Below are 23,015 nucleotides of genomic sequence, written 5' to 3' on the forward strand. Positions count from 1 at the left end.
CACCACAGAGGCCACGCCCCCTCCACCGCTCCCCGCCCTTCCCGCGGGATCCCGGCCACGCCCACCGCAGAGACCACGCCCCCTCCCTCTGGCCACGCCCCATCCGCGCTGGCCACGCCCCCATCTCCCCGCGCGCCCCCCCCCCGCCCCCGGCGCGGAAGCTCCCGTCGTGCCTCGCGGCCCGGAAGCGGAAGCGCGGCGGGGCCGGAGCCGGGCGGCGGGCAGATGGCGGAGTGCGGGCCGCAGCCGCCCGGGGGTGGCGGCGGCGGCGGAGGAGGAGGCGGAGGAGGGGGCGGGAGCGGCCCGGGGGCGCCCAGCCGGCACGAGAAGAGCCTGGGGCTGCTGACCACCAAGTTCGTGTCGCTGCTGCAGGAGGCCAAGGACGGCGTGCTGGACCTCAAGCTGGTGCGGCCTGAGGGGGGGGGGCGGTGCCGTGAGGGAGCCTCAGAGGGGAACCGCTCCTGGGCTGGGTGTCCCCGGGGTGGGGCTGCTGGTGGTGGCCCCGCTGCCAGCGGGGCTCCTGGGGGTGCGGAGGCACCGCCCGGTGCCGGCACCGAGCCCTGGGGCAGCCCCGGGTGCTGAGGAGCTCGTCCCTTGTGTCCCCGCTTGGTGCCAGCCCCGTGAAGCCTTCTCCAAGCAGAGCCTCTTGGTGTTGGTTCTCTGACAGCATCAGGTTTGGGTGGGAAAGAGCTTCTGAATGTCAGCTTTGCTGTCACACAGCTCTCTGCGTTCCTCTTCCCGTTCCCATCTCTTTTTATCTTTAAAAAGTGCTGCATCTTTTGCCTGCCATTCCAGTGGCTTCCAGCCCTGCTTTGCTGCTGAGTTTTGCAGTGGTTTCTGCAGCCACCCTGAGCGGGACGGCTGGGATCCCATTTGTCATTAGTGGGGAAGTTGCTGATAAGAACAGGAGCAAAGGGGCAGTGGCTTCTCGTGGGCATAACGGCGTTGAGAACAAGGCTTTGTAGCTCGAGGTGCTGGGATAAAAGAGGGGTGAGAAGATGAGCAGAGAGCTTGGTCAGGAAGCAATCTGATGGGAAGGGAGGAGAGAAATGGGACCAAAAGGTTGGGGTTAAGTGTCTGACTTATTTTGCAGGCTGCAGATACCTTGGCTGTGCGACAGAAACGACGGATCTACGATATCACCAATGTCCTGGAAGGCATTGGGTTGATTGAGAAGAAGTCAAAGAACAGCATCCAGTGGAAGTGAGTGACCGAGAAGGTCTAAATCGCTCACGGGTCCCTCCTAGGTCAAAGTCCAGTTTTCTGGGTACCTTTTTCCCATTCGGACGAGGCTGTTGTCCCAGTGGCATTGTCCAAAACGGCCTGCTGGGAGCAAGGGGCCTGAACTTTCCCCAGCCGAACTGTGCTGATGGTGGCAGTGAGGAATGCTGAAGCGTGTCTGGCATGTTGCCTGTACACCGGAGCTGTTATTTTGGTTCAGACTGGGTATTTTCTGTGTCTTGGGCTAGAAAAGATGCCTGTTATGGTGCTGGAGGTGGGGGAGAGCCCTGGCAGGCTGCGGGGTGTCGGAGCACCAAATGGTGCTGAGTTGGAAGGGGTAGGGGATGTGGAGCGGGTACAGATGAGGCTTATCTGGCCGTGGCATAGGGTAGAGGTGGTGGGAAGGGAGGTGGCAGCCTCTTGGAGAGGCTGGGGCTGCTTTGGCTGCTCCATCAGCTGATCCGTGTCCCTCCTTTTCCCTCCGCACAGAGGGGTGGGTCCTGGCTGCAACACGCGTGAAATAGCTCACAAACTGATCGAGCTGAAGGCAGACATAGAGGACCTGGAGCAGCGGGAGCAGGAGCTGGAGCAGCAGAAGATGTGGGTTCAGCAGAGCATCAAAAACGTCACAGAAGACGTGCAGAACAATCGATATCCTTTGGCCAGCTGCTTATTCCTCTGGGCTGGAAGGCAGTGCTGCTGGAGGACCTGCACTGAAAGGGTCAGGAGGCAGAGCCCCCCTTTTGGGGGCGGGGGAGCTCTGCCCAGCCTGGGAGCAGCTTCCTCTGCGGGGCAGCGGATGCCTTGTGCCCCTGTCGTTGTCACCTGGCTCTTTGAAGTTCCCTGGCACTGTAATGTTTGCAGGGAGAGAACTGCTTCTGTCTGAGCCACAGGTGCTGCTGTTCTTGAGCGCAGAGCTGCTCTTGCAGCTTGTCTGAGGTTGTCAGCCCTGAGGCTCACAGACCTCGCCTTCAGAAGCGTGTGGCACGGGCAGCCCCCTGGCAGTGGCATTTTCAGGAAGGAAACGCCAGGTGCCCTTTGAGTCCTGTCCTCGCAGGAAGCAGCAGCCCTTCTCCTTAACCTTCAGAACGTTAGCGTATGTGACGCATGAAGATATCTGCAAGTGCTTCACAGGTGAGGAAACTGCTGCGTGGTAAAGATGTAATGCTGCATTCCTGGCTATCCCAGCTGCTTTCCTTCCTCTGAGGAAGAGGAGGCAGCAGATCTTAAATTAGGTCTGACATGGGCTGCCTGTTAGCACCAGTGGGTGCGAGTTCTGATGCCATCCTTTGGCTTGGGAACCCCTGAACCGTAGTTTTGTTGTCACCATCAGCTGTGAAGGGGGCAGGAGGTTTCTTTGCACTCATGTTTAAGGCAATGTCCGAGGCCTTCCTAAGGTAGTTTTTTTTGCTGGGTGTGTGTGTGTTACTTTACGAGCCTTTTATTTTCAGGGCTTGGGTAGATGGTACAAATCCTGGCTATAAGAAAAGTTTACGGTAGAAATCTGGGTGTAAGCAGGAAGAAAACATAAAAAGAGCACCTCACCTACACGGGCACCTTGCCAGAGCTGCAAGGTGCCCGTGTAAAAAGCCACATTTTCTGTCTCTGTGGGGCAAAAGTGAAGAAAACCCCACTGGATTCTGTTTCTTCTCTGCTAGCAGCTGTAATGCTATCTGTAGGACCCAGAAAATCCCCCGTGGCCGGCGTGCAGTGTGGCAGCCAGCAGAATAAAACCGTTCTCAGCTCTGGTGGCGTGGAGTCGTAGCTGCTTTCTGCTCCAGTGAGCGCTGTCCCTATGACCCTGGGGCTCTTCCAGGCTGCCTCCTTGCCCCAGGCTGCATCAGTTCTTCTGTTTCTCATCTTTGCCTTTGTTGTGCTCCTGTTTACCAGACGTTATCCCAAACTCGTGTGTTCCACCCCTCATTTTGCTGTTTCTTCTGGCTTAAGTTAGCACCCCGTGGGGGCAGGGATCGTGTTTTCAGTTTGACAGAGCTCGGGGCCAGATAATTGGTGAGAGCCTGTAGGAGTTGACTGGAGACCAGCAGACAGACGATTGCTTGCTTGATTGAGTGTTTTGCATTTTGCTGCACCTGTTTTTCTAAACCAGTTTGCATCTGAAGTTAGACCCCACCGAAAAGTGCAGAGAAGATGAGATCTGACTCAGGGCAGATCTGAAATCCTTTGGAACAGAGGCTTGATCCGTGTTTTTCCATTGGTTTGTTTTGGTGCGTGTCCAGATGTGTTGTAAGAATTTGCTTTACATAGGGCATCTGATTCCCCCTGCCAGCAAATGTCTGGGCCTTGGAGAGGTTCTTTGTCAGACCCCTTGTGTTCCTGAATGGTGGTAAAGGCTGAATTTTCTCTCCCTTTTCTTATTTAGGGCTATTAAACTCACTTTCTTCAAGTTAGCTAGGACTTGAAGATTTCCCTGCTTGGACTCTCGCCAAATAGGATTTGTTATCTGGGTTTTAAATAACAAAAATAAAACCTGAGGATACATTAGCTCAGTGACTGGGAGACGTAATTTTCCCGTCTGTTGCTGTGATGTGTTGTGTGCTTGCAGAATCCAAAGGGAAATGGAAGCACGCTGTGCACCAATGGGTTTGTTTTCTGAAAATATTTGGGACTTAGCTATCAAGAGAGATAGAAACACAGTGCCTGTGTTGTAGAGGCTAACGGGTGTTAAACCTTGAGCTTGTATCTTTGTTATGCCTTTTTAATGTCTTTTAACGATACTTATTTGAAGTACAGATTTGTTGGAGGAATCCCACCTTACTGACAAATCTCCTGGTGTTTTTAATCCCTCTCCTTTTGCTGATCTGACCTTTAATTGCCAGCCTGAAACTAAAGGCTGTGCTCTTCTGCTGTCTGCTCTCTCATCACTCTGGGTGATTAATATTCTGTATTAATTATCAAGTGAAGCTTAGTGCAGAATACCAGTGAAGTGTGAACACAAACCACACAAAAGCTTGAACACTTGAAGCGAAAGCTGCTAACTGCTCAGTCTGAATGTCTCATGTTCCCAGCACGGGCTGTTCTCTCTCCACGTTTCTCTTGCTCAATGTAAGCCCGGAATGGAAGCTGCTGGGCTGGGATTGTTGTGTTATTAGGGGTGCTGAGCTCAGGGAGCTGCAGAACTCGGTGATATGATACCGATCATATGACAGCGAGTGATCCCGTGGGTCAGCCTGGCCCTTGGCATCGCTGTGCAGGGTCCAGTACAGGCAACTTTGGCTGGTAGAGGCCAAGGAGTGTTGTTTTGGGGTGTTGGTACTCAAGCAAAATGTGCTGCTGTGCTGCTGTTAGCAGCCTGGCCCCTGGGCCTAGCTCCACGCTGTCTGCTGGCAGTGCAGCTCTTCGAGTTGCTTGCTGTTTTGTTCAGAATTCAAATCAGAAAGCTTCTGACAACAGGATGAAGGGCCTTTCACTTAGGATTCAGACGTTCTTCAGAGGAATTTTAAGCCAGCCCCAGTGTTTCCTCAGAGAGAAAGAAAATTTAGCCCCGATAAGGATACTGCTGAAACACTTGAATGTCTCTTTAGGGTTGCTTTGAGAGAAGCTTCACAGGTCCTTTGTGCCCTTGGCAGTTGGCACATTTGTCGCCTTACGATGTGGGTATAAATGGCAATTTTGGCAGCTTTGGGAAGTGCAGGAGATAAGGGGCTTTGAGGAGGGGCTCTTTGTCAGTGCCTGCTCCATCAGAACAGTTTGTGTCACCAAGTGCTGACCAGTCTGTTCTCACAGGTGACACCCTCCTTGCAATTCGAGCCCCATCAGGCACGCGCTTGGAGGTTCCCATCCCTGAGGTGAGTGATAAATGCGTGGGGAGTGGGGAGAGAGCACGTGTGGGGTGTGGGTGTGTTTTGGGGGGGGTACTGATGGATTGACCAGGCTGGGAATTAATTGGTGGTCCTGGTTTTGATGGAGCTGCAGGAACTGGCAACTCGAGGAAGGCTCCGGATATTAAATAATTGCCAGGAAGCTTTGTTTGGTGGTACGTGAGTTACTGCAGGAGCACCACGGGGAAGGGTGGTTCTGGGAGGGTCAGGAGAGAGCTGCTGAGATGGGAACTGTGCGTGGAGCTGTCCTGAGCTGCCTGGACTGCACCTCTTGCCAATGGGAAATTCCTGTTCTGTTTGAAAAGGGCTCTTAGCGTGTGTCTGTGTTTCACTTTGGGCTTTTCTCAGGGCCCAAACGGGCAAAAGAAATACCAGATCCATCTGAAGAGCACAAGCGGTCCGATCGATGTTCTCTTAGTAAACAAGGATGCTTGGAGCTCTCCTCCTGTCGTGCTACCCGTCCCTCCCCCCGAAGACCTCATTCAGTGCCAGGCAGTTGCACCCTCGAAACCACAGATACCGCCGCTTGCCCACTTCCAGGAGGCTTCCGTTCCCAGCAGCACCCAGCCCTCGACGCCGACACCTTCCAGCACTCAGGATCACAGCCCTCCTGCGCAGAAAGCCCCGAGCACAGGTGAGGGGGGGGGGTTACAGCAGAAGTTTGTAAAAGGGCCTGCTCGAGTCCCGCTTCCAACGTTTAGTTTGAGAAAAAAAAAGGCTGTCAGAAACACAGGGTGAGTTAGGTTGTGGCTTTGTCCAGCCACATTTTTAAAGCCTCCGTTAATGGAGATCCCCGTCTCCTTTGTGAGCTCTTCCAGGGCTGCAGCACCCACTCAGGGAGTTGTTTATGGATATCTGGGTTTGTTTGGGCTGCAGCTCGTGCCTGTTGCACATATATCAGTTAATACCACGGAGAAGCTGTGCTCCATCATCTCTGTCACTGCTTATCAGGTGGCTGCGAGCTGCTATCAGATTGTTCTTAGACTTCTCTTTGCCTGACTAAGCCCAGCTCCCTCCAACCTTCTTTGTAGGACACGTCCTGCACACCTGCCTGTGTTGGTAGCCCTCAGCTGGATCATCTCCACATCTTCTAGAAGTGGGAGATGGTCAAAGCTGGACACGGTGTTTCAAGCCCAGCCTCAGCCCCAAGGAGGAGGGCAGTAACTTCCCTTCCCCTGGGAGTATGTGGGTTGTGTGGCAGTGTGCTCTCCCGCAGAGCTGCTGCAGAACCTGGGAATTTTTGCCGGGTGGCATCAAAAAGCCTTCTTCCTAAAGACATTTAGATTCAGAGTTTAGTGGAGGAGTGGTTAGTGTTAGGTCAGAGGTTGGACTGGGTGATCTTGGAGGTCTCTTCCAACCTGGATGATTCTCTGCAGCTCCCTGCACTCGATCAGCATTGCAGGTGAGGGTTTGCTCTGTGCCGTAGCTGCTTGTTTGGGGGCTGGTCGCAGATGACATTCTCGTGTGTCTGTGACTTTACAGAAGGCAGCGTCTCGGTGGCGGAGCCCAAGAGCAGCGGTGACCTCGACCCCCTCAGCACCGTGCCCACGTCCAGCAGCCAGACGGCCGGGCTGGACACGCAGCCGCTGCAGTCCTCTGCCTCGCTGGACAGCAGCTCCGTCCTGCCCAGCCCCTCTACCTCCTTTGAGCCGATCAAGCCTGATCCCACAGGAAGTGAGTATGCGACGTGGCCCCGTTCCGTGCCTCGCTCCAAGAGAGTGCTGCATGGAGTGAGAGGGAAAAGCTGCTGAGCCCGGGGAGATGAGCTGAACCCCGTTCTGCTTTCACTGTCAGCCAGGCCCTGCGAGGGGTGAAGGGTTTTCCTGTGAGGATGCTGGGGAACCTTGTGAGGAGCTGACAATGTCATGTCTGCACCATGCCATTTCCTGTGACACCAGTACTAGGAAATCCCCAAGGGTCACTCACGTGATGTCAGTGCTGTTATGTGCTGGATTATTCCCTTTTAGCCCCTCCTGTAGTGCTAGGTCCAAGTTGTGAGACTGTGAAGCTAGAGATATTTCATCTTTTGATAACTGTGCCTTTGTAACTTGTGGGATGTTTTCCTTTATTAGGAGAGCTCTTGAATCTGTTTTCTCCTCTACCCAGAAATACTTTGTCCATCTTTAGTGATCTTGTAGTCCTAATGATCGTCCAGTATATATTTGGGTAGCTTCCTGATGTGCTTGGTGAGATGAAATGGACTCTAACAAGGAATATTTTAGCTTTATGCCAGGAAAGAGCCTTAGCCCACAGACAGAAAAGCATTGTCTGGATAAGGCACTGTGCTGTAATGCTTCAGAGCTTACCTTCACTGCAGGAACACTCAAGGTTCAAGTGTTATGTTTAGAAGAGGCAGTTTTACCCAAATGTAGCTCCTGTAGTTCTTTTCTCATGCTCTGCTAGCATGTCTGAGAGAAGTGTGAGCAGTTTGTCTTCCATCTTGGAGCAGTCTTGACTGTGGAATTAGGCCTCTGGTGTGCGTAGAGCTTACCCTAGCCCAGAGAGGCTGTGCTGACAGTCTGGAGGCATGCCCTTATCCTACACGAGGCAAATTGAGGTGTTGTACAGAAGCTGATGCAGTGTGAAGTTTGCATACAGGCTATTACTTTAAAGCTGCTGACAGTGATAACACATCCATGTACTGGGGTTCCTACATATCTATTTAAAGTAGTTGAGCTTAAGTGTTTTGTTGCTGATCATTTCTGCAGATATATTTGGCGTGGGGTGTGAGAGCAGAATTTCTGGTTGGTATGGATGATTTGGGTGCATAAAGACTGAAAGTATGGTTGGACGGCAGGCGATCAAGTTGTAAAACATTTCAGACACTTCATGTAATGATGCAAACCATTTACTTTGTTGTATTTGCAGTGCTGGAGCTTCCCAAAGAGCTGTCAGAGATGTTTGATCCAACGAGAGGTATGTTCGGTATGTTCACTCCCTGATCACAGCCTCGTTCCGTGCCCATCCACCCACAGACGTGGGGCAGTTTGTTTTATTTACATGCTTCTGGATTATTCTGGGGGTGTGGTTTTGTAAGGTACTTGGGGTGGCTGCTGGCCCTCTACTTGTAGAGGGTGCTCTTAAAATTACTGTTTTCTCTATGTAATTTTCTGTCTTCGTGTTGCCAGCACCCTTTGTGAGGAGTTTGCCCTACATTGTGTAGATGAGGGCTTTCCAGGCACCGTGCCAGTGCTAATTTGTGCTCTGTCTCCCCGTGCTCCTTCTCCAACTTGTCTGCACCATCCAGAGCTACCGGATAAATCCCTGTTAGTCCTGTTCCAATTAGAACCTACCTGGAGCTAATCCAAGCATATAATCTCAGGAAATAGTCTTCTTTCTTTGGCGTATCCCTCAGTGCTTTTGGTAGGCTTTTTGGAGCAGCAGGGGAGGGGATGCTGCTACTTGTGTCAGGTGTTCTGCCTCTGTCCAAGGAGAGTGGGTATCACTACCTCATGGTGGAACAGACTTCGGGCTAAGTAAGGGCAGGAGAAGTGCAAGAATTTGGTCTAGCATAAGCCTAAACTGGGAAAGTTTTTTTTTGTTTGTTTTGTTGTTTAAATTTGCACATTTAGACCCCAGTCTTTCCCTTTGCTGGCAAAATACTTCCTAGCCCTGCAGCCACGTGGAGCCGAGTGCACACAAGCACTTCGTGGTGGTGACAGGATATGTCACAACTGTTCCCTGAAGTCCCTAGTTCTCTGCTCTAGCGGATACTTCGTGAAAGTGCAGCTTTTTGCTGTAAAAACCACGCAGTTCCAAATGCCATACACGTGCAACCGTCCGATCTGTGTGCTAGGAACCCTGAGCCAGGCTTCACGGTCAGCCTGGAGGGCACCTTCCCTCCATGCTCAGCCCAGCGCTTGGAGCACCCGCAGCTGTAGGCAGTGGGTGAGGTCTTGGTAATAGCTGAACACATCTGAAGAGTAAAACTGACACCGTGCAGCGTGAAACATAAACTGCTGCAGGGCCCCAGCCCATGTGGAAGGTACAGCTTAACCCAAACTGTGCTACGTGACTACATGAACACTATTAAAATTGAGAGGTTTGCTGTCTACGTTAATGTATGTTGTTTTATGGAGTGTTCTTTACAGTTTGGAGCGGGAAAGGACAGGTCTAGGAGTGAAGGAAAGTGCAACACGGCATAGTCAGGTTTTAACCATGATGTGCTGTTGAATTGCCAGTGAAAGCTCTGCTCTGCAAAATGGAATTGGCAAGTGGTGAAGCTCAGCACTGGAAAAAAATCAACACTTAAAAGCTCAGGGAAATGATTTTTGCTGCGTACTTTGCAGCCTCTTTCAAGCCGGTGTGATCATAGTAATGGTGCTCTGTCACTGGCTGCTGCTTTCAGGCTATGCACTTTAAGCTGCAAAAGCCTGCACCTTCTTCCTTAGTGTTTTGTGTTTTGTATTGTACTTTCTCTGTGTGGTTTTCTGTCTCTTAAGTGGATGTTTAATAACTGCTGGCTTTATACTTGTATCCTGGAAAAAAAAAATTCAACACACGCGTGCACATCCTGCTACATTATCAGCCCTGAAAAGATCTGAGAACGTAGGCTCTGTATTTAATTGCTGTTTTTGAAGCTGGTATCATTCCTGTCTAGTCACTTCCAATTGAAATACTCTCATCTCACAACACTGAATTAGGCAGGTAGGTTCCTGTCCTCTAGGAAACAGCCTGCTATGGGTAACCATCATGAAGATGGGTTCATCTGAGTTTCTTAGGTGAAAACTCACTTCAAGCGTGGGTAGTATCTCATCACCCTAGCTAGATTGACTTAGATCTTCACTATTTAACTTGGCCAAGTGGGAAAGGGATTCAGAAAGTTGTTTTCAAACACTTCTTTAAGAAAAGAGATTGACTTGCACACGCTTTATCTGGCTGCTTGTCTGTCTACCCCTCAAGTGCCTCGTGAACCTACCAGCCAAGATTAACAACACTGGAGGAAGGAATGACATTTCAGAGATAATTACTGCCCACACAAAACTATAAAAAACTTAGAGGGGAGAGCAGTTAATGACCCATTAGGGAAGGATATGCAGAGCTCAGATGTTATTCTGTTTGGCAGTGGGCAGCCAGCCAATCTACCAGTGCATATTGCTGGATTAGCCACAGCACAGCTGTGGAGCAAAGGGAGCAAATTAGGGGGAACAAAGGGGACAGATCTGGAGGAAACTGGAGAGATTGATTAGTTCTGCTGCTCCTGGAACACCTCACTTCTTTTCCACTTTTTCCCCACTCTAGTAAAGTCAGCCCGTAATTGACGACCAGGAGTGTGTCAGGCTTTACCAGCTCGCTTTCAGATGCGTGTTGGAGAGTTTCCTTTGGAAGAGTTGAGGGACACCAGCTAGTGTGCCAGTGCGGGGATAAAGCGTAGCCCATGATACGAAAGCGACTGGCTTATGGCTGAGCTAAGCAGGCAGAAAACTCCCGCAGAATGTTTAGATGCTGCTTGAATTGCCTTGACGTGCAGCTTTCCCTTTGCCCATGCAGGAGGCCTGCTCTTTCTCCTCTCACTACCTGCACACGCTTTGCATCAGCAAAAAAAAAAGGGGTAAAAAGGGTGAGGACCAAAAGAGGCTGGGAAGGGTGGGAAACTACCCAGGCACAGACCAGGGAAGCGGTGTGTGTTACTTACTGTGCTCATCTCTTCTCTAGAATGTATGAACTCCGAGCTACTGGAAGAGCTGATGTCGTCCGAAGGTGAGTCTCTGAGTTTCCCCCTCACGGTGTGGTCTTTTTGGGGGAGAAGACTATTTCTGTGTGACTTTGTACAGCTGGCAGCTTTGTGAATGCAGGCTTGCCCTCATTTTTCTGGGCTCTGGGCATAGACTCTGTTCTCACTGTCCTGCCAGAACAGGACCAGAAGAGCCCACTCAGTCTCTCCAGCATTGCGAGGCTGATTTGAAGCTCCCTGACAGACCTCAACGTGGGGTGGACACCCTGGGCCATGGGGCAGCCTCATGGCTTGGTGTCCGATGGCAACTTTGGGCTAGGTGTGGGTGTGCTGAGCTTTGTAACCAACTGTGGGCTTCTCTTTCCCAGTGTTTGCTCCCTTGCTTCGCCTCTCCCCTCCTCCTGGAGACCACGACTACATCTATAACCTGGACGAGAGTGAAGGCGTCTGTGACCTCTTTGATGTGCCTGTCCTTAACCTCTGACTTCTCAGTGTGGCTGCGAGCCTCGCAGAGACAGAACATTTTGTAACTTTGGAAAGTGTCTATTTTTGGATTCCTTTTGTGCTAGAGCTCGACGAGTGAGTGATTCAGAGATGTTCTCATATGGACTCAGAACCAAGAGATGTGGACTTGCAGGCCGGGAGCCTCCTTGTAGCTTCTTTCTCTTCCTGTGTTGCACATGCAAGGTCTTTGACTTAACTCGCCTCGCTGCACCTCTCTCTTCACCGGATCCTGGGCCTCAGTTCGAAGGGTCTGTGATTTGAGTGCTCCCAGCTCATCTGTAGAGTTTTGCCCATGTGCCTCTCCGAGCTTCCTCAAATCTGCATGCCTTGGTTTTCCTGCACTCCTAGAGGCACTTTGCACCTCCTAGGTACCAGCTGCTACATGGAGCCCTAATATTGTGTGGTCATTTCACAGGTCCGGATGTAATTAGCTAGACTTTCAGTGTGAGTGGTTCAGGTTGGGGTGGTTATATTTTGAATGACGAGGAAAAAAAAAAAAGGCACCACAGTGTCCACTTCTTCTAGCGACTCCAGACCAAGCTAGTATGATTTACAAGAAAAAGCACTTTTTTTTTCAGCTGTTCCTCTTAGTAGGACCCAGGAGTTGAGCTGAGAGTTTCCCTGCTTTTGCATCACTAGGAATCCTGGTTCTCTTGTGGTGTGTGTTCACCAGTCTGCTGATGCACAAGCCCAGGGGGTCCAGCTCCTTGTACAGCAGCTGTGCTGTTTCTGCAGGGCTGAAGAAGGTGTGCCAGTATTAATATTGTTGTTTTATTCTTAAGAGATGCTTGAAAGGATCAGACTGCTCCAGCTGGTGCCTTTAAGGTACTCCAACTACATCAGACCCTGCTCATATTAGCATATAATTGTTCTCCAACCATTGCACTTGAGCCTTCAACTGTCTAAAATGCGACCAAGCAGTAACAATTCAGTGGTACCCTGCTGTGACAAGATACAGAGGTGTCATCAAAATCGTGTTTTGTTCTCCCCCCCCTTTTTTCCCCTCTTAGCATCTGTTCAGGATCAGGCTTTCTGTATATTTGAATTTGCTCCCCTAGTGTCCGTATCCATGCTCCCAATTCCTGATCCTGTGGCAGGTTGCTGCCCAGTGTGTTGCTTTCTCTGCATCATTTGTTCCGTGAGGTTCTCTTAATTATTTTCTTAACGGAAGGTCTGCTGTTCATTTTTTTTTTCTGATCAATCTTTGACCCTGTGCATTTTTTTTATTGGTAAAAATCCTTCGTGGATTTGTATTATATTTTGCAAGCCCCCGATGTTTTTCTGGTCAGATCGTGTTATTTGATTGTCGTCAGTTTTGCACATCTTCCTGCCAACGCAGCGGTAGCAGCTGTCGTGCCTTTCCTGCTCAGCCAACTGCCGAAGAGGAGGCCGGGCCAGGAAGCGTGGCTGGGCATTGCAGAGAGAGCTTGCAGCCATCTGCACGACCAGTCAGTGTTTGACTTCTGCTCAGCTGCTCACCGCGTGTGAACCACAAAAAAAAAAAAAAAAAAAAGCTGGAGCACGAGCAATAAGGGATGTAAATGGGATGTCTTCGATCCTCGGAGCCTGCAGAGGTGAGAAGAGCGTAGGCTTGGGACCTCTCTTCCCGAGGTGGCTCCTCGTGCCATTTTGTTCTTTGTGGGACTCCTCCAGAAGCTGTTCACTTCTGCAGCGTGGGAAGCTCGTGGTGTGAAGCACCAGCATCCTCTAGGAGAAACGTGAAGAATTCAGTAGGAGCAGACAACATTGGACACTTTTTCTAGTTTCTAGATGGCAGTGGGCAGCTACTACTGGTGAGACGGAGACCGGGTGGGTGGTGAACTTTGCGTCCGCATGCAGCAGTTCCTCGGCCTTCCCTCCTTTGCATGGAAGCTACCCAAAAACTGTTGGTCCTGCTCGCGCGTTCGCTTGGCGCCGCGGCTTGTGCGTAGCTAGAGCTCCCGTCAGCGCGCTGCCCGACCTTCGCTCTCCCTCCCAGTGTTCATGTTTGCCGTCGGTTAGACAATGTTTGGAAGAAAAAAAAAAGAAAAAAGAAAAAAAAGAGATGTAGAGAAGATTTACAGTAACAGATTGAACTTTGATTCATATATAAAGATTATTTTTATACTACTTTTTTTTTTTTCTGAAAGGAAAGAAATTTGCCTGTAATATTTGTACAGTTGTTCTCTGAGTGAATAAACGACCCCTTTCCAGAGCCTCCGCCTGCTCCCCGTGTCTCCGGGCCCTTCCCGTGCTGGGTTTGCCGTGACCCCTGCCCTCCCTGCCTCCGCTCGGGGGCAGCCCCAGCCCGGGCCCCCCACCCACCCACCCACCCACCGGGGCCCCATCCCCGTGTTCCCCTCGGGCCTCCCGGGCCCTCCCAGGGGCGGGGAGGGCGGCAGCGACCCGGAACTGCGGCGGGGAGCCGGGGCGGGCCGTGCTTTGCCGGGGCGGCTGCGGGAGCCATGCCGCCGCCCAAGGACGTGGTGAAGATCGCCATCCAGATGGTGGGCGCCATCCCCCAGCTCATCGAGCTCCAGCAGGTACCTCCCGGACCCCCCTCAGCAGAGCCCCTTGGCTCCGCAGCCGCCCTCTCACCGCCGTCCTCCCTTTCCCTCGCCCGCAGACCAAGCCTCTGGCCTCCGTGCTCAAGGACGTCTGCGACGCGTGAGTATCGCGACATGGGGACCGCGGTGGCCCACCGGGTCGTGACAGGCGGTGACCGGTGTCCCACCGGGCGGTGGTGGCCGGGACCATCCTGGCTCCACGCCTGGCTGCGTGTCCTCGCAGGTGGAGCCTGCCCAACGCGGAGCACTACGCCCTGCAGTACGCCGACGGGCGCCAGACCTACATCACCGAGTCGGTGAGCGGCCACCTGCCCGCCCGGACACCGGCCCCGGTGACCCCGCACGCCCCCCTCACCGCTTCCCTTTCTCCTCGCAGAACCGCGGGGAGATTAAGAACGGGAGCATCCTGCGGCTGACCACCTCCCCGGTACATCCCCTGTCTCCTTCTCCGAAAGCTGGGGTCGGCGCTCTGCTCCCCGCCGCGGGGCGATGCGGCCCTCCGAGCCCCCCCCGCCTCCCTCGGCGACTCCTGGCTAATGACAGCTCCTCCCGGTGCCTCAGACCCAGCAGAAATAACGTGGGGAGAGCTGTCTCAGCCTTCATCCTCCCTCAGTAGGGCTTGGGGGAGCGTGAAGAGAACCAAATAGCCTTGAGAAGCGCTGTGGATGCACGGGCAGATTCATCAAGTGTCCTTAGCGCGGTGCCGGCCTGACTTCCTCAGCTCCTGCTGGTTTCTGCTCTGATCGCTCTGTCTCGGTCCTCTCCTTGCTGGGGCTGCTCTAGCCTGAGCCTCCTTCCAAAACTTTACACTTACGTTCCTCCAGCCTCTGCCTCCGAGTTTCTTGCTGCCTTTCGACGAGCCCCGGTGGCTTGATTCTTTCCTTCCTGGTAGGACCAAGAAGCAGAGAGGTTGTACAACGGGATCCGGAGCAACAACGTGGACGTGAAGACTGACTCATTGAAGAAGCTTGCAAGCCTCTCCCAGGACGTTACCTTTGCTCAGGAGTTCATCAACAGGAATGGCTTGAAACTAATCTTCTGCATTGTGGAGGAAGGGAACGAGTGAGTATCAGGAGGGGAATTTCCTTGCAGTTCTTGACTTGTCTCCTCCCTTGCTAATGCTGTATGAGCTCCAAGCTGGGCTTCGTTCGTCTTCCTGGCTTCTTGCTCCTTTTGGCTGCTCTCTCCAAAGGCCCCGTGCTGCAGCATGGAGGGCAGCGCTGGCAGCAGCTCTGCAGGTTTGTTCCCTGCAGGGACGTGGCTTCCTCCCTGCGCTCTGGGAGCCAGGCGGAGGTCCCCTGCCTGCGGGCCTGACCCCTTGTGAATGTGCTCAGACTTGAACTTCCCATCCCTTCTCTGGCTTCGTGATCTGCAGCACTACCAGTTTTGCTACCAGGAGACCTCCTGCTGCTGCTGGTTCCTGCTGCCCCATCTGCCACCCGCAAATAATCCCTCTGCCCTGAGGTTTTTAGCTGGAAGAGGTCTGTGGGCAGCTTGAGAAAAACCTGACTGCCAAAATCCTGCCTCCCTGCCTCGATCCTCTCACAGGGTGGTGGTGCATCTCATCTGGAAGTGGAACCTAAAATCACACAGCAAAGTGCACGTTTCTTGAAAGCACGGGGTGGGATTTGGGGTGGTTTGGGTTTACTAAGGATCGTGTGCACGATTGTTGTACTGTGGTAACGCAGCTTTCCAGAAACTGTACAACTTCCCCTGCCTTGACTTCTGGGATGACCAAGTGAGGGTCTCATTTCTTGCCCTACATTCTCACTTTCTGTTCTTTTCATTCTCGTGCTCACTTGCCTGCATTTCTGCTTTTTCCTGATGTGCCCACCAATGTGCACCTCCCACCTTCCCGTGGGGGCTGGGGGTACCTGGCCCCATCCTCCCCGAGCTCGCTGTTCTGTTCCTGCAGTTCGGGGGAGATCCTGGCTCACACCCTGAAGGCCTTCATGGAGCTGATGGAGCACGATTTCGTTTCCTGGGAGACTCTCAGCGCAGCCTTCATCAAAAAGGTAAGCAGCTCGTTCTGCAGACTCCGTAACTGTGCCTTTGGGTGCCTCATTGCCCTCGTTACCTAGGCTCAGCTTGCCTTCGATGTTTGTGTGTGTTGTAGATAGTGAGCTACGTCAACATGAACGCGATGGACGCCTCTGTGCAGCAGCTCTCCTTGTCAATCCTGGAGAACATGGTACCTAGCAGTCGCCTCCTCTTTGACCTAGTCAAAAAAGAAGTGACGGTGGATCGCCTTCTCACCCACCTGCAGGTGTAAGTGGTTGCCAGAGCACTGGTCTCCTGCACCCGAAAGCCAGGGGGAGTGCGGCACTGAGGGGATTTTTTGGGGTCTTGCTGATTACCCTTAGCACTACATTGCACTGTCCCTTTATAAATGTTCTGGGGGTGGCCAGCCTCTGTCCTTGTTGCCCCAGTGCTGCAGGAGGCTTGGTCTGTTCTGGAAACCGTCCTGTGTCCAGGTTGGATTCGTTCACGGACTCATTCATTGCCTGCTTTGTTCAGATGTTTTTGTTCTTTAGCTGAACTGCCTTTCTTCTGGCGTTGGCTCTTCCTTCCCTCTCCACAGTGTATTTATGAACAGCAGTAGTACAGCTGAGGCAGGTTCTGCGTTCCCTCTTCCTTATACCTCTGCTTGTCTTCAGTTTTGAGCTTTTCATTCCAGAAAATGTGAAGCCTTGTGGCCAGGACTCCAGCTGGCCTCCCAGGCCTGCTGCTCACCCTGGGTTTCCACCCCACCTATTCCCGTGGCTCCAAAACGTTGTCCCCTTCCCTTGTCCCAGAGGTCCATGCACCTGCAGCTTCTCCTTCGTGTCTAGGCTCTCCTTGCTCAGTGCTCCCAGAGCTGCCCCGGCCCCGCTGTCAGCAGCTGCTCCCTCATGGCTCTGGCTTCTTTTGGGGTGCAGCAGAGAAGGGGGCAGAGGACTGTGCCGGTCACCACAGCTGGTGACTTTCCTCACCCTCCTTCCTCAGGACGAACGCCCAGCTGCAGCTGAAGGCGATGGCCCTGCTGATCGCGCTGCTGCTGGCCGCGACCGACAGCGAGCGGCGGGTAAGGGGCTGTGGGGTGGGGGGCACCGGGAACCCAAACACCAGTGCGAGATGTCAGATGACAGCAACAGCACCAGGGCTGGTGGTGTCACAGGGACTGTGGTGGCCCAGACCAGAGCCTGGCACAGGGCAGGCGTTCCCTCCCCTGCGATGGGAGGCTTGGGCGGCTGGGTCCTCTGCTGTAGCGTTTGCCTCCTCTGGGATGCTGTGAGGAGGTCCCCGAGGTGTTTAAATCTCCCCCCTAGGACATGATGGAGTACCTGCGGGAGAAGAACATCAGGCAGTTCATCCACAAGGTGAGCACTGCTCACCCAAGCGTCTGCTTTGTGCTTCTTCTTGTCCTTACCCCCAGCCTCTGCACCCTTGTGTGTGCCCCCCACAGCACCCAGCCTTTTGGGGAGCTGCCCGTTTCCTAAAGCCCCTTCCAGCAGCAGATCCTGCCGGGCTTCAGCTCTTGGTCCCTCGGTCTGGAGGGACTGGGAGCAGCGCCCTGGGGTCCCTGCTCACTCACAGTCTCCTGTAGAACATCATCCACAGCCCGGAGCCGCTGGGGGACGAGATGGCCCACTACCTGTACGTGCTGCAGTCCGTCAGCCTCAACCTTTACGACCGCCGCATGAGGACCTCCATGGATCCCTACTCACAGGTGGGGGAGCGCTCTCCTTGCCGGTCCGACCCCGCTTCCTCCTGCGGAAGCAGAGCCGGGCGAGGGTTTGCCTTTGGGGTGCGTTCCTTTCCCAGCGCATTTGCTTTCGTTCTCGGTTTCAAACCCAGGGGAACCTGCCTGCGCGGTTCCCGCTGGCATCCCTCCCCTCTGCTTGTCCCCCCCAGGAGCAGCGGGAGCTCCTCCAGTCGCTGCGCCAAGCTGCCTTCGAGTCGGAGAGCGAGGCGCCCACCAGCAACTTCAGCACCGAGCGCCGGCGGTCCCTGTGCGCCAAGGAGTTCCGCAAGCTGGGCTTCACGGTGCGGCCACCCTCTGTCCCCTCCCCGGCCACATGCCAGTTCCACTTCCCAGCTTCAGCAGGACTTGCAGCTTCTCCCCTGGGCCTGCTGTCCTTCTTGGTCCTGCTGTGTGGTGCTTCCCTTTTGCCACCCCTACGCTGCTAAACAGCAAGTGCTGTGGAGCTGCTGTGCCCTGCTGGGACTGTTATCACCGCTCTTTGCTTTTCCTGCAGCCCCTGTTTGGAAGGGCAAGGCCCTGGACTGCATTGGGGTGACTCAACAGCTGCTGCTTTCTTCTCTGAGTGGCAAAGTTGAATCCTTTTGTGTCTTTCCAGAACAACAGCAACCCAGCAGAGGACCTCCGCCGTGCCCCGCCGGGGCTCCTCGCCCTCGACAACATGCTCTATTTCTCCAGGCACACCCCCAACGCCTACAGCCGGGTGCGTGCTCTCTCCTGGCGAATTCCCCAGCAGGGAGGTGCTGGTGGATCTCCGGCTTCTTTTCCTGTCTTCATAGTGGCCTGTCCTTGGCCGGGATACCACTTTTGAGCTGGTATCCTGCTGTTGCCCCATTTTAATTTCAAGTGCAGCTGAGTCCTTCCTGTGGGTAGGAGCAGCGATTTGAGGCTGCTGGTACCTTGCTGAAGGGTCCCTGAAGTGTTTTGCCTACAGTTGGGTTTCCAGGCCTTGTTCAAGTCTGAGCAGACGAGGGTGATTTTGGGGGAAAAAAAGCAGTCAGTGGGTGCAGTGTTAGCCACGCTTGGACCTGCTTTGCCTGCGATCAATTCCTGCCTTCAGCTGAGGCAGGGGAAGGAGGATGCTGGGGCTGGCTCCTGGGGAGAACGAGCTGCTGCTGTTAGGAACAGCTCAGCTCTGGTGGGAACAGCTCAACCAGGAGGTTCAGGAGGATGGTGGGGAGCTGGAGCCTCGCTGCGGGGACAGCACTGATTTTGTGGCGTGTGTAACGTGAGGTATCGACCCTCTCCTCAGTTCGTCCTCGAGAACAGCAGCCGTGAAGACAAACACGAATGCCCCTTCGCTCGGAGCAGCATCCAGCTCACCCTGATCCTCTGTGAGATCCTGCACATCGGAGAGCCGTGTACGTGCCCAGCCCGTCCCCCTCCCTGCCCTGCTGCCTCCCAGCGGGGACACAAGGCAGGGGGCTGCGTGCGTGCCTGTCCAGCGGGGCCCCCAGGCTCTGCCGTGGCCGACAGCAGGGAAGGGGAGGTAGGGCTAGGAAATGCCCAGGTTCTCCTGGATGCTGAAATTCTCTGGAAAAAGTAGGGAGTTTGGCATCATCTGTCCTTCTCACCGCAGGCTCGGAGACGGCTCAGGCCTTTTACCCTATGTTCTTCGGGCAGGATCATTTCTTTGAAGAGCTCTTCTGCATCTGCATCCAGCTGGTGAACAAGACCTGGAAGGAGATGCGCGCTACCCAGGAGGACTTTGATAAGGTGACGGGAAAATGCTGGGGCCTTGAACGAAGGCTGGGGGACAACGGGGCGTGCGCATATTTCAGGGGCTCTGGGGGAGCGTCACCAGACCAGGGATGATGTCCTGTGCCCCCAGGTGCTGCAGGTGGTGCGGGAGCAGATCACCAGGACCCTGTCCCTCAAGCCCACCTCCCTGGAGCTTTTCAAGACCAGAGTGAACGCACTGAACTACAGCGAGATCCTCAAGCTGCGGCAGACGGAGCGGCTGCACCAGGAGGAGACGCTGGCGGTGCCCGTGCTGTGAGTGGGGCTGTGGGCAGGGAGCTGGCGATGTGGTGGGGCTGGGGGTGCCCTCTGAAGGGCAGTGGGGTCAACGAGTGCCTACTGAAGGATCCGTGCTCCTCTTCTTCTGGCTCTTGCCCCAGGGAGTTGCGCAAGAGGCTGAAGCCAGAGCTCCTGGAGCTGATCCGACAGCAGCGCCTGCTGCGGCTCTGCGAGGGCACCCTCTTCCGCAAGATCAGCAGCCGCCGCAGGCAGGGTGAGCGCCAGCCCCGGCCTGCTCCTGGGCAAGGAGTGGGCACAGAGGCTTACAAAGTGCCCCCTTCCCTGCCAAAGGGGAGGCCACAATTAACTGCGGGCACCTCAATTAACCGCGGCGCTGAGCAAAGCGCTAATTGAGGGGGCAGCGCCATCCCCCCGAGGAGTGGGGTGGGAGCTGGGGGCTGAGCGTTTCCCTGCGGGTTTTCTGCTGCAGATAAGCTGTGGTACTGCCGCCTGTCACCCAACCACAAGGTGCTGCACTATGGGGACGTGGAGGAAGGGGTGCAGTCGCCCCCCATCGAGAGCCTGACAGAGAAAAGTAGGTGGCGAGGAGAAAGAGAGGGGAGGGGGGTGGTGAGGAGGGGAGCCCTCAGCCCACTTCCCTTGTTAAATGCTCAGGGGGCTTTAAGGTGGGAATTGCCCTGGTGCCACACATCTGGCCCAGGTCCTGCTGGTGCCGTGGGGCTGGGGAAAATCTCAGTGGGGCTGGCTGGCTTGTGAAAAGGCACTGTGGAGCAGCTCGAGCTCCCTCATGTTGGCAACTGCTGTGAGACCCCTCGCCTGGGCTCTGCGGGGCTCTGAGCACTGGGGACACCCCATGGTGTGGGGCAGGATGCCTCCTGCCCGTGGCAGTGGTTCTGTGGGGGAGGAAGCAGGAGAGCGCGCACTCACAGCTCCTCTGCTTGTCCCAGTTCCCGTGGCAGACATGAAGGCGCTGCTTATCGGCAAGGAGTGTCCACACACGAAGGAGAAGAGCTCTGGGAAGCAGAACAAGGTCAGCACCTCCACCCCTACGTGCCAGGCTTTTGGTGTGGCTTGAGATTGGAGACCTGCTGGGTCTTCCAGGCTGCAGAGGAGACTGGGAGGCAGCTCCTGCTGTGAACCCCACCAGGCTGGAAATAACCAGCTGAGAACCCACCTAAACCCTGTTTGTTCTCCGTAGGATGTCCTGGAGCTCGCCTTCTCTATCGTGTATGATGTGGAGGAATACTGCCTGAACTTCGTTGCCCCCACACGGTACGAGGTGAGCTCCAGGGGCCACGGGATGGCACGTCCTTGCCAAGGGAGCCTTAGCAGTGCAGAGGAGAGAAGGGGCTGAGGCTGGACAGGCAGTTGCTGGCTTGATCCTGGAATTGGACGCTAAAGGGTGACTTGTGATGCTGGGAGGGGAAGTGCCTGCTCCCACCCTTCCTACATAGCCCAGAGGAGCTGGGGTTCCCTGGCTTCCAGCCAGCCTGCTGGGCTAGCACCAAAGGGACAGTAACCTCTTTGTGCGTGCGTGGCCATGGTCCTGCAGGAATGCGAGGACTGCAGTGCTCTGGCTGGCTGCGAGATAAGGGGATGAACAAAGCCCCAGTCTGGCTGGGAAGGTCGGACGGGGAGCTCCCAGGGGCTGTGGCTGGCAAGCGTAGCACTGAGGGACACGCTGAGAAGCCAGCTGGTCCCACACTGACCGCAGGCAGAAGCTGGTGGCCTCCCCAGCACAGCAGGGAGCTCAGCTGGGGTGAGGAGGGAGAGGATGGTGCTGCTGAAGGCTTCACGGACCGAGCTGCCTTGAGCCTGTGTGAAGGAAGGGCGAGAGCATGGCAGGGAAGGAGGTGCTCCAGGCCCTCGGGGTGGGTCAGGTTGGTGGAGGTAGGGGTTTTCCAGCTGCCCAGAGCTTCTCCTGAGCTCCTGTGCTTCCCCAGTTTTGCCTCTGGACGGATGGGCTGAACGTGCTCCTGGGCAAGGAGATGACAAGCGAGCGCATGCAGACAGACCTCGACGTCCTGCTGTCGATGGAGCTCAAACTGCGGCTCCTGGACATTGAGAACATCAGCATCCCCGACACCCCTCCTCCTGTCCCAAAGCCCCCCAGCAACCTAAACTTCTGCTATGACTTCAGCCATGCAGAACAGTGAGTTTCTGCATCCCCCCTGTGCCCGATCTCCCTGCCCCTTTTTTTCTGTACGGGCTGCCCCATTCAGCTCTGCGGTGGTTGGAGCTAGAATCGTTTTGTCGCCTGCCAACAGCAAAACCCTTCCTCCAGGCTCTGTCCCCCATTCCTGCCCCAAAGGGACGAGCCCAGGTGCTTGGGTGTGCGCTGCCTGTCCCCCTCCTGTGCTGGAGGCTGTGAGGAAGCAGGGCAGCCTGTCCCCCTTCCACTCCTGCACCGTGCCCAGCCAGAACTCACCAGCATCCCCCAGCAAACTGTTGGCAGAGGGAAGGGGCAGGTCTGCTCTGCTCCCCTGCCACAGGTGGGCAAGATGAAATGCTTTCTAGACAGCTGGTGCTGCCCCCACACCCACCCTTTGCTGCGGTCAGATTTGGGCAGAGAGGGCAAGGGCAGCAGGAGGAGTGAAGGTGCAGGCACTGCAGCTGGGGGGTCATCACTACAGTGGTACAGCTGCTCGGGGCAGAGGCTCCCTCCTGGCTTAAAAATGGGTTAGAAAATGCCCACTGCTCGGTCTGATGAGCAGCCAGCACTCCCCAGCAGGGTCAGGTTTGCTGATGGACAGGCCAGGCACTTATGCACTGAAAGATTTCTTTTCTGCTCCCCTCCCTCTCCTTGCTGCGAGTGCTCCCAGTCCCGGGCAGGGCCATGGGATGCTCCCAGAGGTCGTTTAGGGTACGAGTCCCCTCTTCCCAGCACAATTTCAGACGGGCACAGGCTCGCTGCCCCAGTGCCTGACCCCAGTCTGTGCTAACCTTGGTGCCTTCCCCCACCCCGGTGGATACTTGCACACTTCAGCCATGCTGCTGCACTACTGCAATACGACGAGCTACCTCCTCCGTGGCCCCAAAAACCTCCCGCCCCGGTGCCCTGCACCTCCTCGTGCCTACAGCTTCTCCGATGGGTGTTGTAGTGACAAGGGGGTAGCCTGTGACTGTCTAAGCACTGTAACTGCACGCTGCTGGGGTGGCCAGGGCTCTCGACTCCCCCATCTCCTGCAGATTTGGACAATAAACACTTGTGGAGAACTCATGGCCGTGTCGTTTTTGAAGGTTTGGGGAATGTAGGGGACGTGACAGGGACAGCACACGCTGCCCTGCTGCCTCAATGCCCCAGAAGGGACCCACACAAAGCAGCTGTGGAAGAAAAGCGCCTTGGGTGGCTCCTAGGACATGGGGCGTAGAAGATACTTCAGGAAACAAGGCCATCCTGGAATTTACCACACGGTGCTTTAGGAACCCTGTAGGGTGTCTGGCAGGAGGATTTTCCTCCTGCTCCTGAGCAGAGGAGCAGGCAAGGAGCTGAGCCACCTCAGAGCAAG

At 54.8% G+C, this 23,015-nt stretch overlaps 2 protein-coding genes across 4 annotated transcripts; both read left to right on the forward strand.

Annotated features, from left to right (window-relative positions):
* The first annotated feature begins 194 nt into the window (after positions 1-194).
* Positions 195-13,432, forward strand: E2F4 (E2F transcription factor 4). Of its 2 annotated transcripts, none has more exons than XM_027466326.3 (10): positions 195-405; positions 1,094-1,203; positions 1,711-1,872; positions 2,312-2,355; positions 4,966-5,027; positions 5,409-5,694; positions 6,543-6,734; positions 7,929-7,985; positions 10,716-10,760; positions 11,103-13,432. In XM_027466326.3, the coding sequence occupies exons 1-10, from the start codon at positions 226-228 to the stop codon at positions 11,216-11,218; spliced, it is 1,254 nt and encodes a 417-aa protein (XP_027322127.1). In that variant the 5' UTR covers positions 195-225; the 3' UTR covers positions 11,219-13,432. The 2 variants fall into 2 exon arrangements, with proteins under 2 accessions (XP_027322127.1, XP_027322128.1); XM_027466327.3 differs by having other exon boundaries at positions 197-405; positions 7,929-7,976.
* A 160-nt stretch (positions 13,433-13,592) lies between these two features.
* On the forward strand, positions 13,593-22,726 carry ELMO3 (engulfment and cell motility 3). 2 transcript variants are annotated; one of them, XM_027466324.3, is made up of 20 exons: positions 13,593-13,760; positions 13,844-13,884; positions 14,008-14,080; positions 14,161-14,211; positions 14,677-14,846; positions 15,700-15,799; positions 15,901-16,052; positions 16,770-16,848; positions 17,093-17,143; positions 17,371-17,493; positions 17,679-17,810; positions 18,125-18,229; positions 18,779-18,887; positions 19,106-19,242; positions 19,358-19,521; positions 19,647-19,759; positions 19,976-20,080; positions 20,454-20,536; positions 20,705-20,785; positions 21,450-22,726. In XM_027466324.3, the coding sequence occupies exons 1-20, from the start codon at positions 13,683-13,685 to the stop codon at positions 21,660-21,662; spliced, it is 2,160 nt and encodes a 719-aa protein (XP_027322125.3). In that variant the 5' UTR covers positions 13,593-13,682; the 3' UTR covers positions 21,663-22,726. The 2 variants fall into 2 exon arrangements, with proteins under 2 accessions (XP_027322125.3, XP_005014328.4); XM_005014271.6 differs by lacking the exons at positions 13,593-13,760; positions 13,844-13,884; positions 14,008-14,080; ... (7 more) ...; positions 17,679-17,810; positions 18,125-18,229 and having other exon boundaries at positions 19,150-19,242.
* The last annotated feature ends 289 nt before the right edge of the window (positions 22,727-23,015 follow it).

Source organism: Anas platyrhynchos, chromosome 12, assembly GCF_047663525.1.
Source record: "Anas platyrhynchos isolate ZD024472 breed Pekin duck chromosome 12, IASCAAS_PekinDuck_T2T, whole genome shotgun sequence".
Classification (NCBI taxonomy): domain Eukaryota; kingdom Metazoa; phylum Chordata; class Aves; order Anseriformes; family Anatidae; genus Anas; species Anas platyrhynchos.

Coding starts and splice junctions, on each gene's coding strand:
- E2F4 (XM_027466326.3), top strand. CDS start 226: ATGGCGGAGTGCGGGCCGCAGCCGCCCGGGGGTGGCGGCGGCGGCGGA. Junction 1,873..2,311: donor GAAGACGTGCAGAACAATCG/ATATCCTTTGGC, acceptor AACCTTCAGAAC/GTTAGCGTATGTGACGCATG. Junction 2,356..4,965: donor TATCTGCAAGTGCTTCACAG/GTGAGGAAACTG, acceptor CTGTTCTCACAG/GTGACACCCTCCTTGCAATT.
- ELMO3 (XM_027466324.3), top strand. CDS start 13,683: ATGCCGCCGCCCAAGGACGTGGTGAAGATCGCCATCCAGATGGTGGGC. Junction 20,081..20,453: donor CGAGAGCCTGACAGAGAAAA/GTAGGTGGCGAG, acceptor TGCTTGTCCCAG/TTCCCGTGGCAGACATGAAG. Junction 20,786..21,449: donor TTGCCCCCACACGGTACGAG/GTGAGCTCCAGG, acceptor GTGCTTCCCCAG/TTTTGCCTCTGGACGGATGG.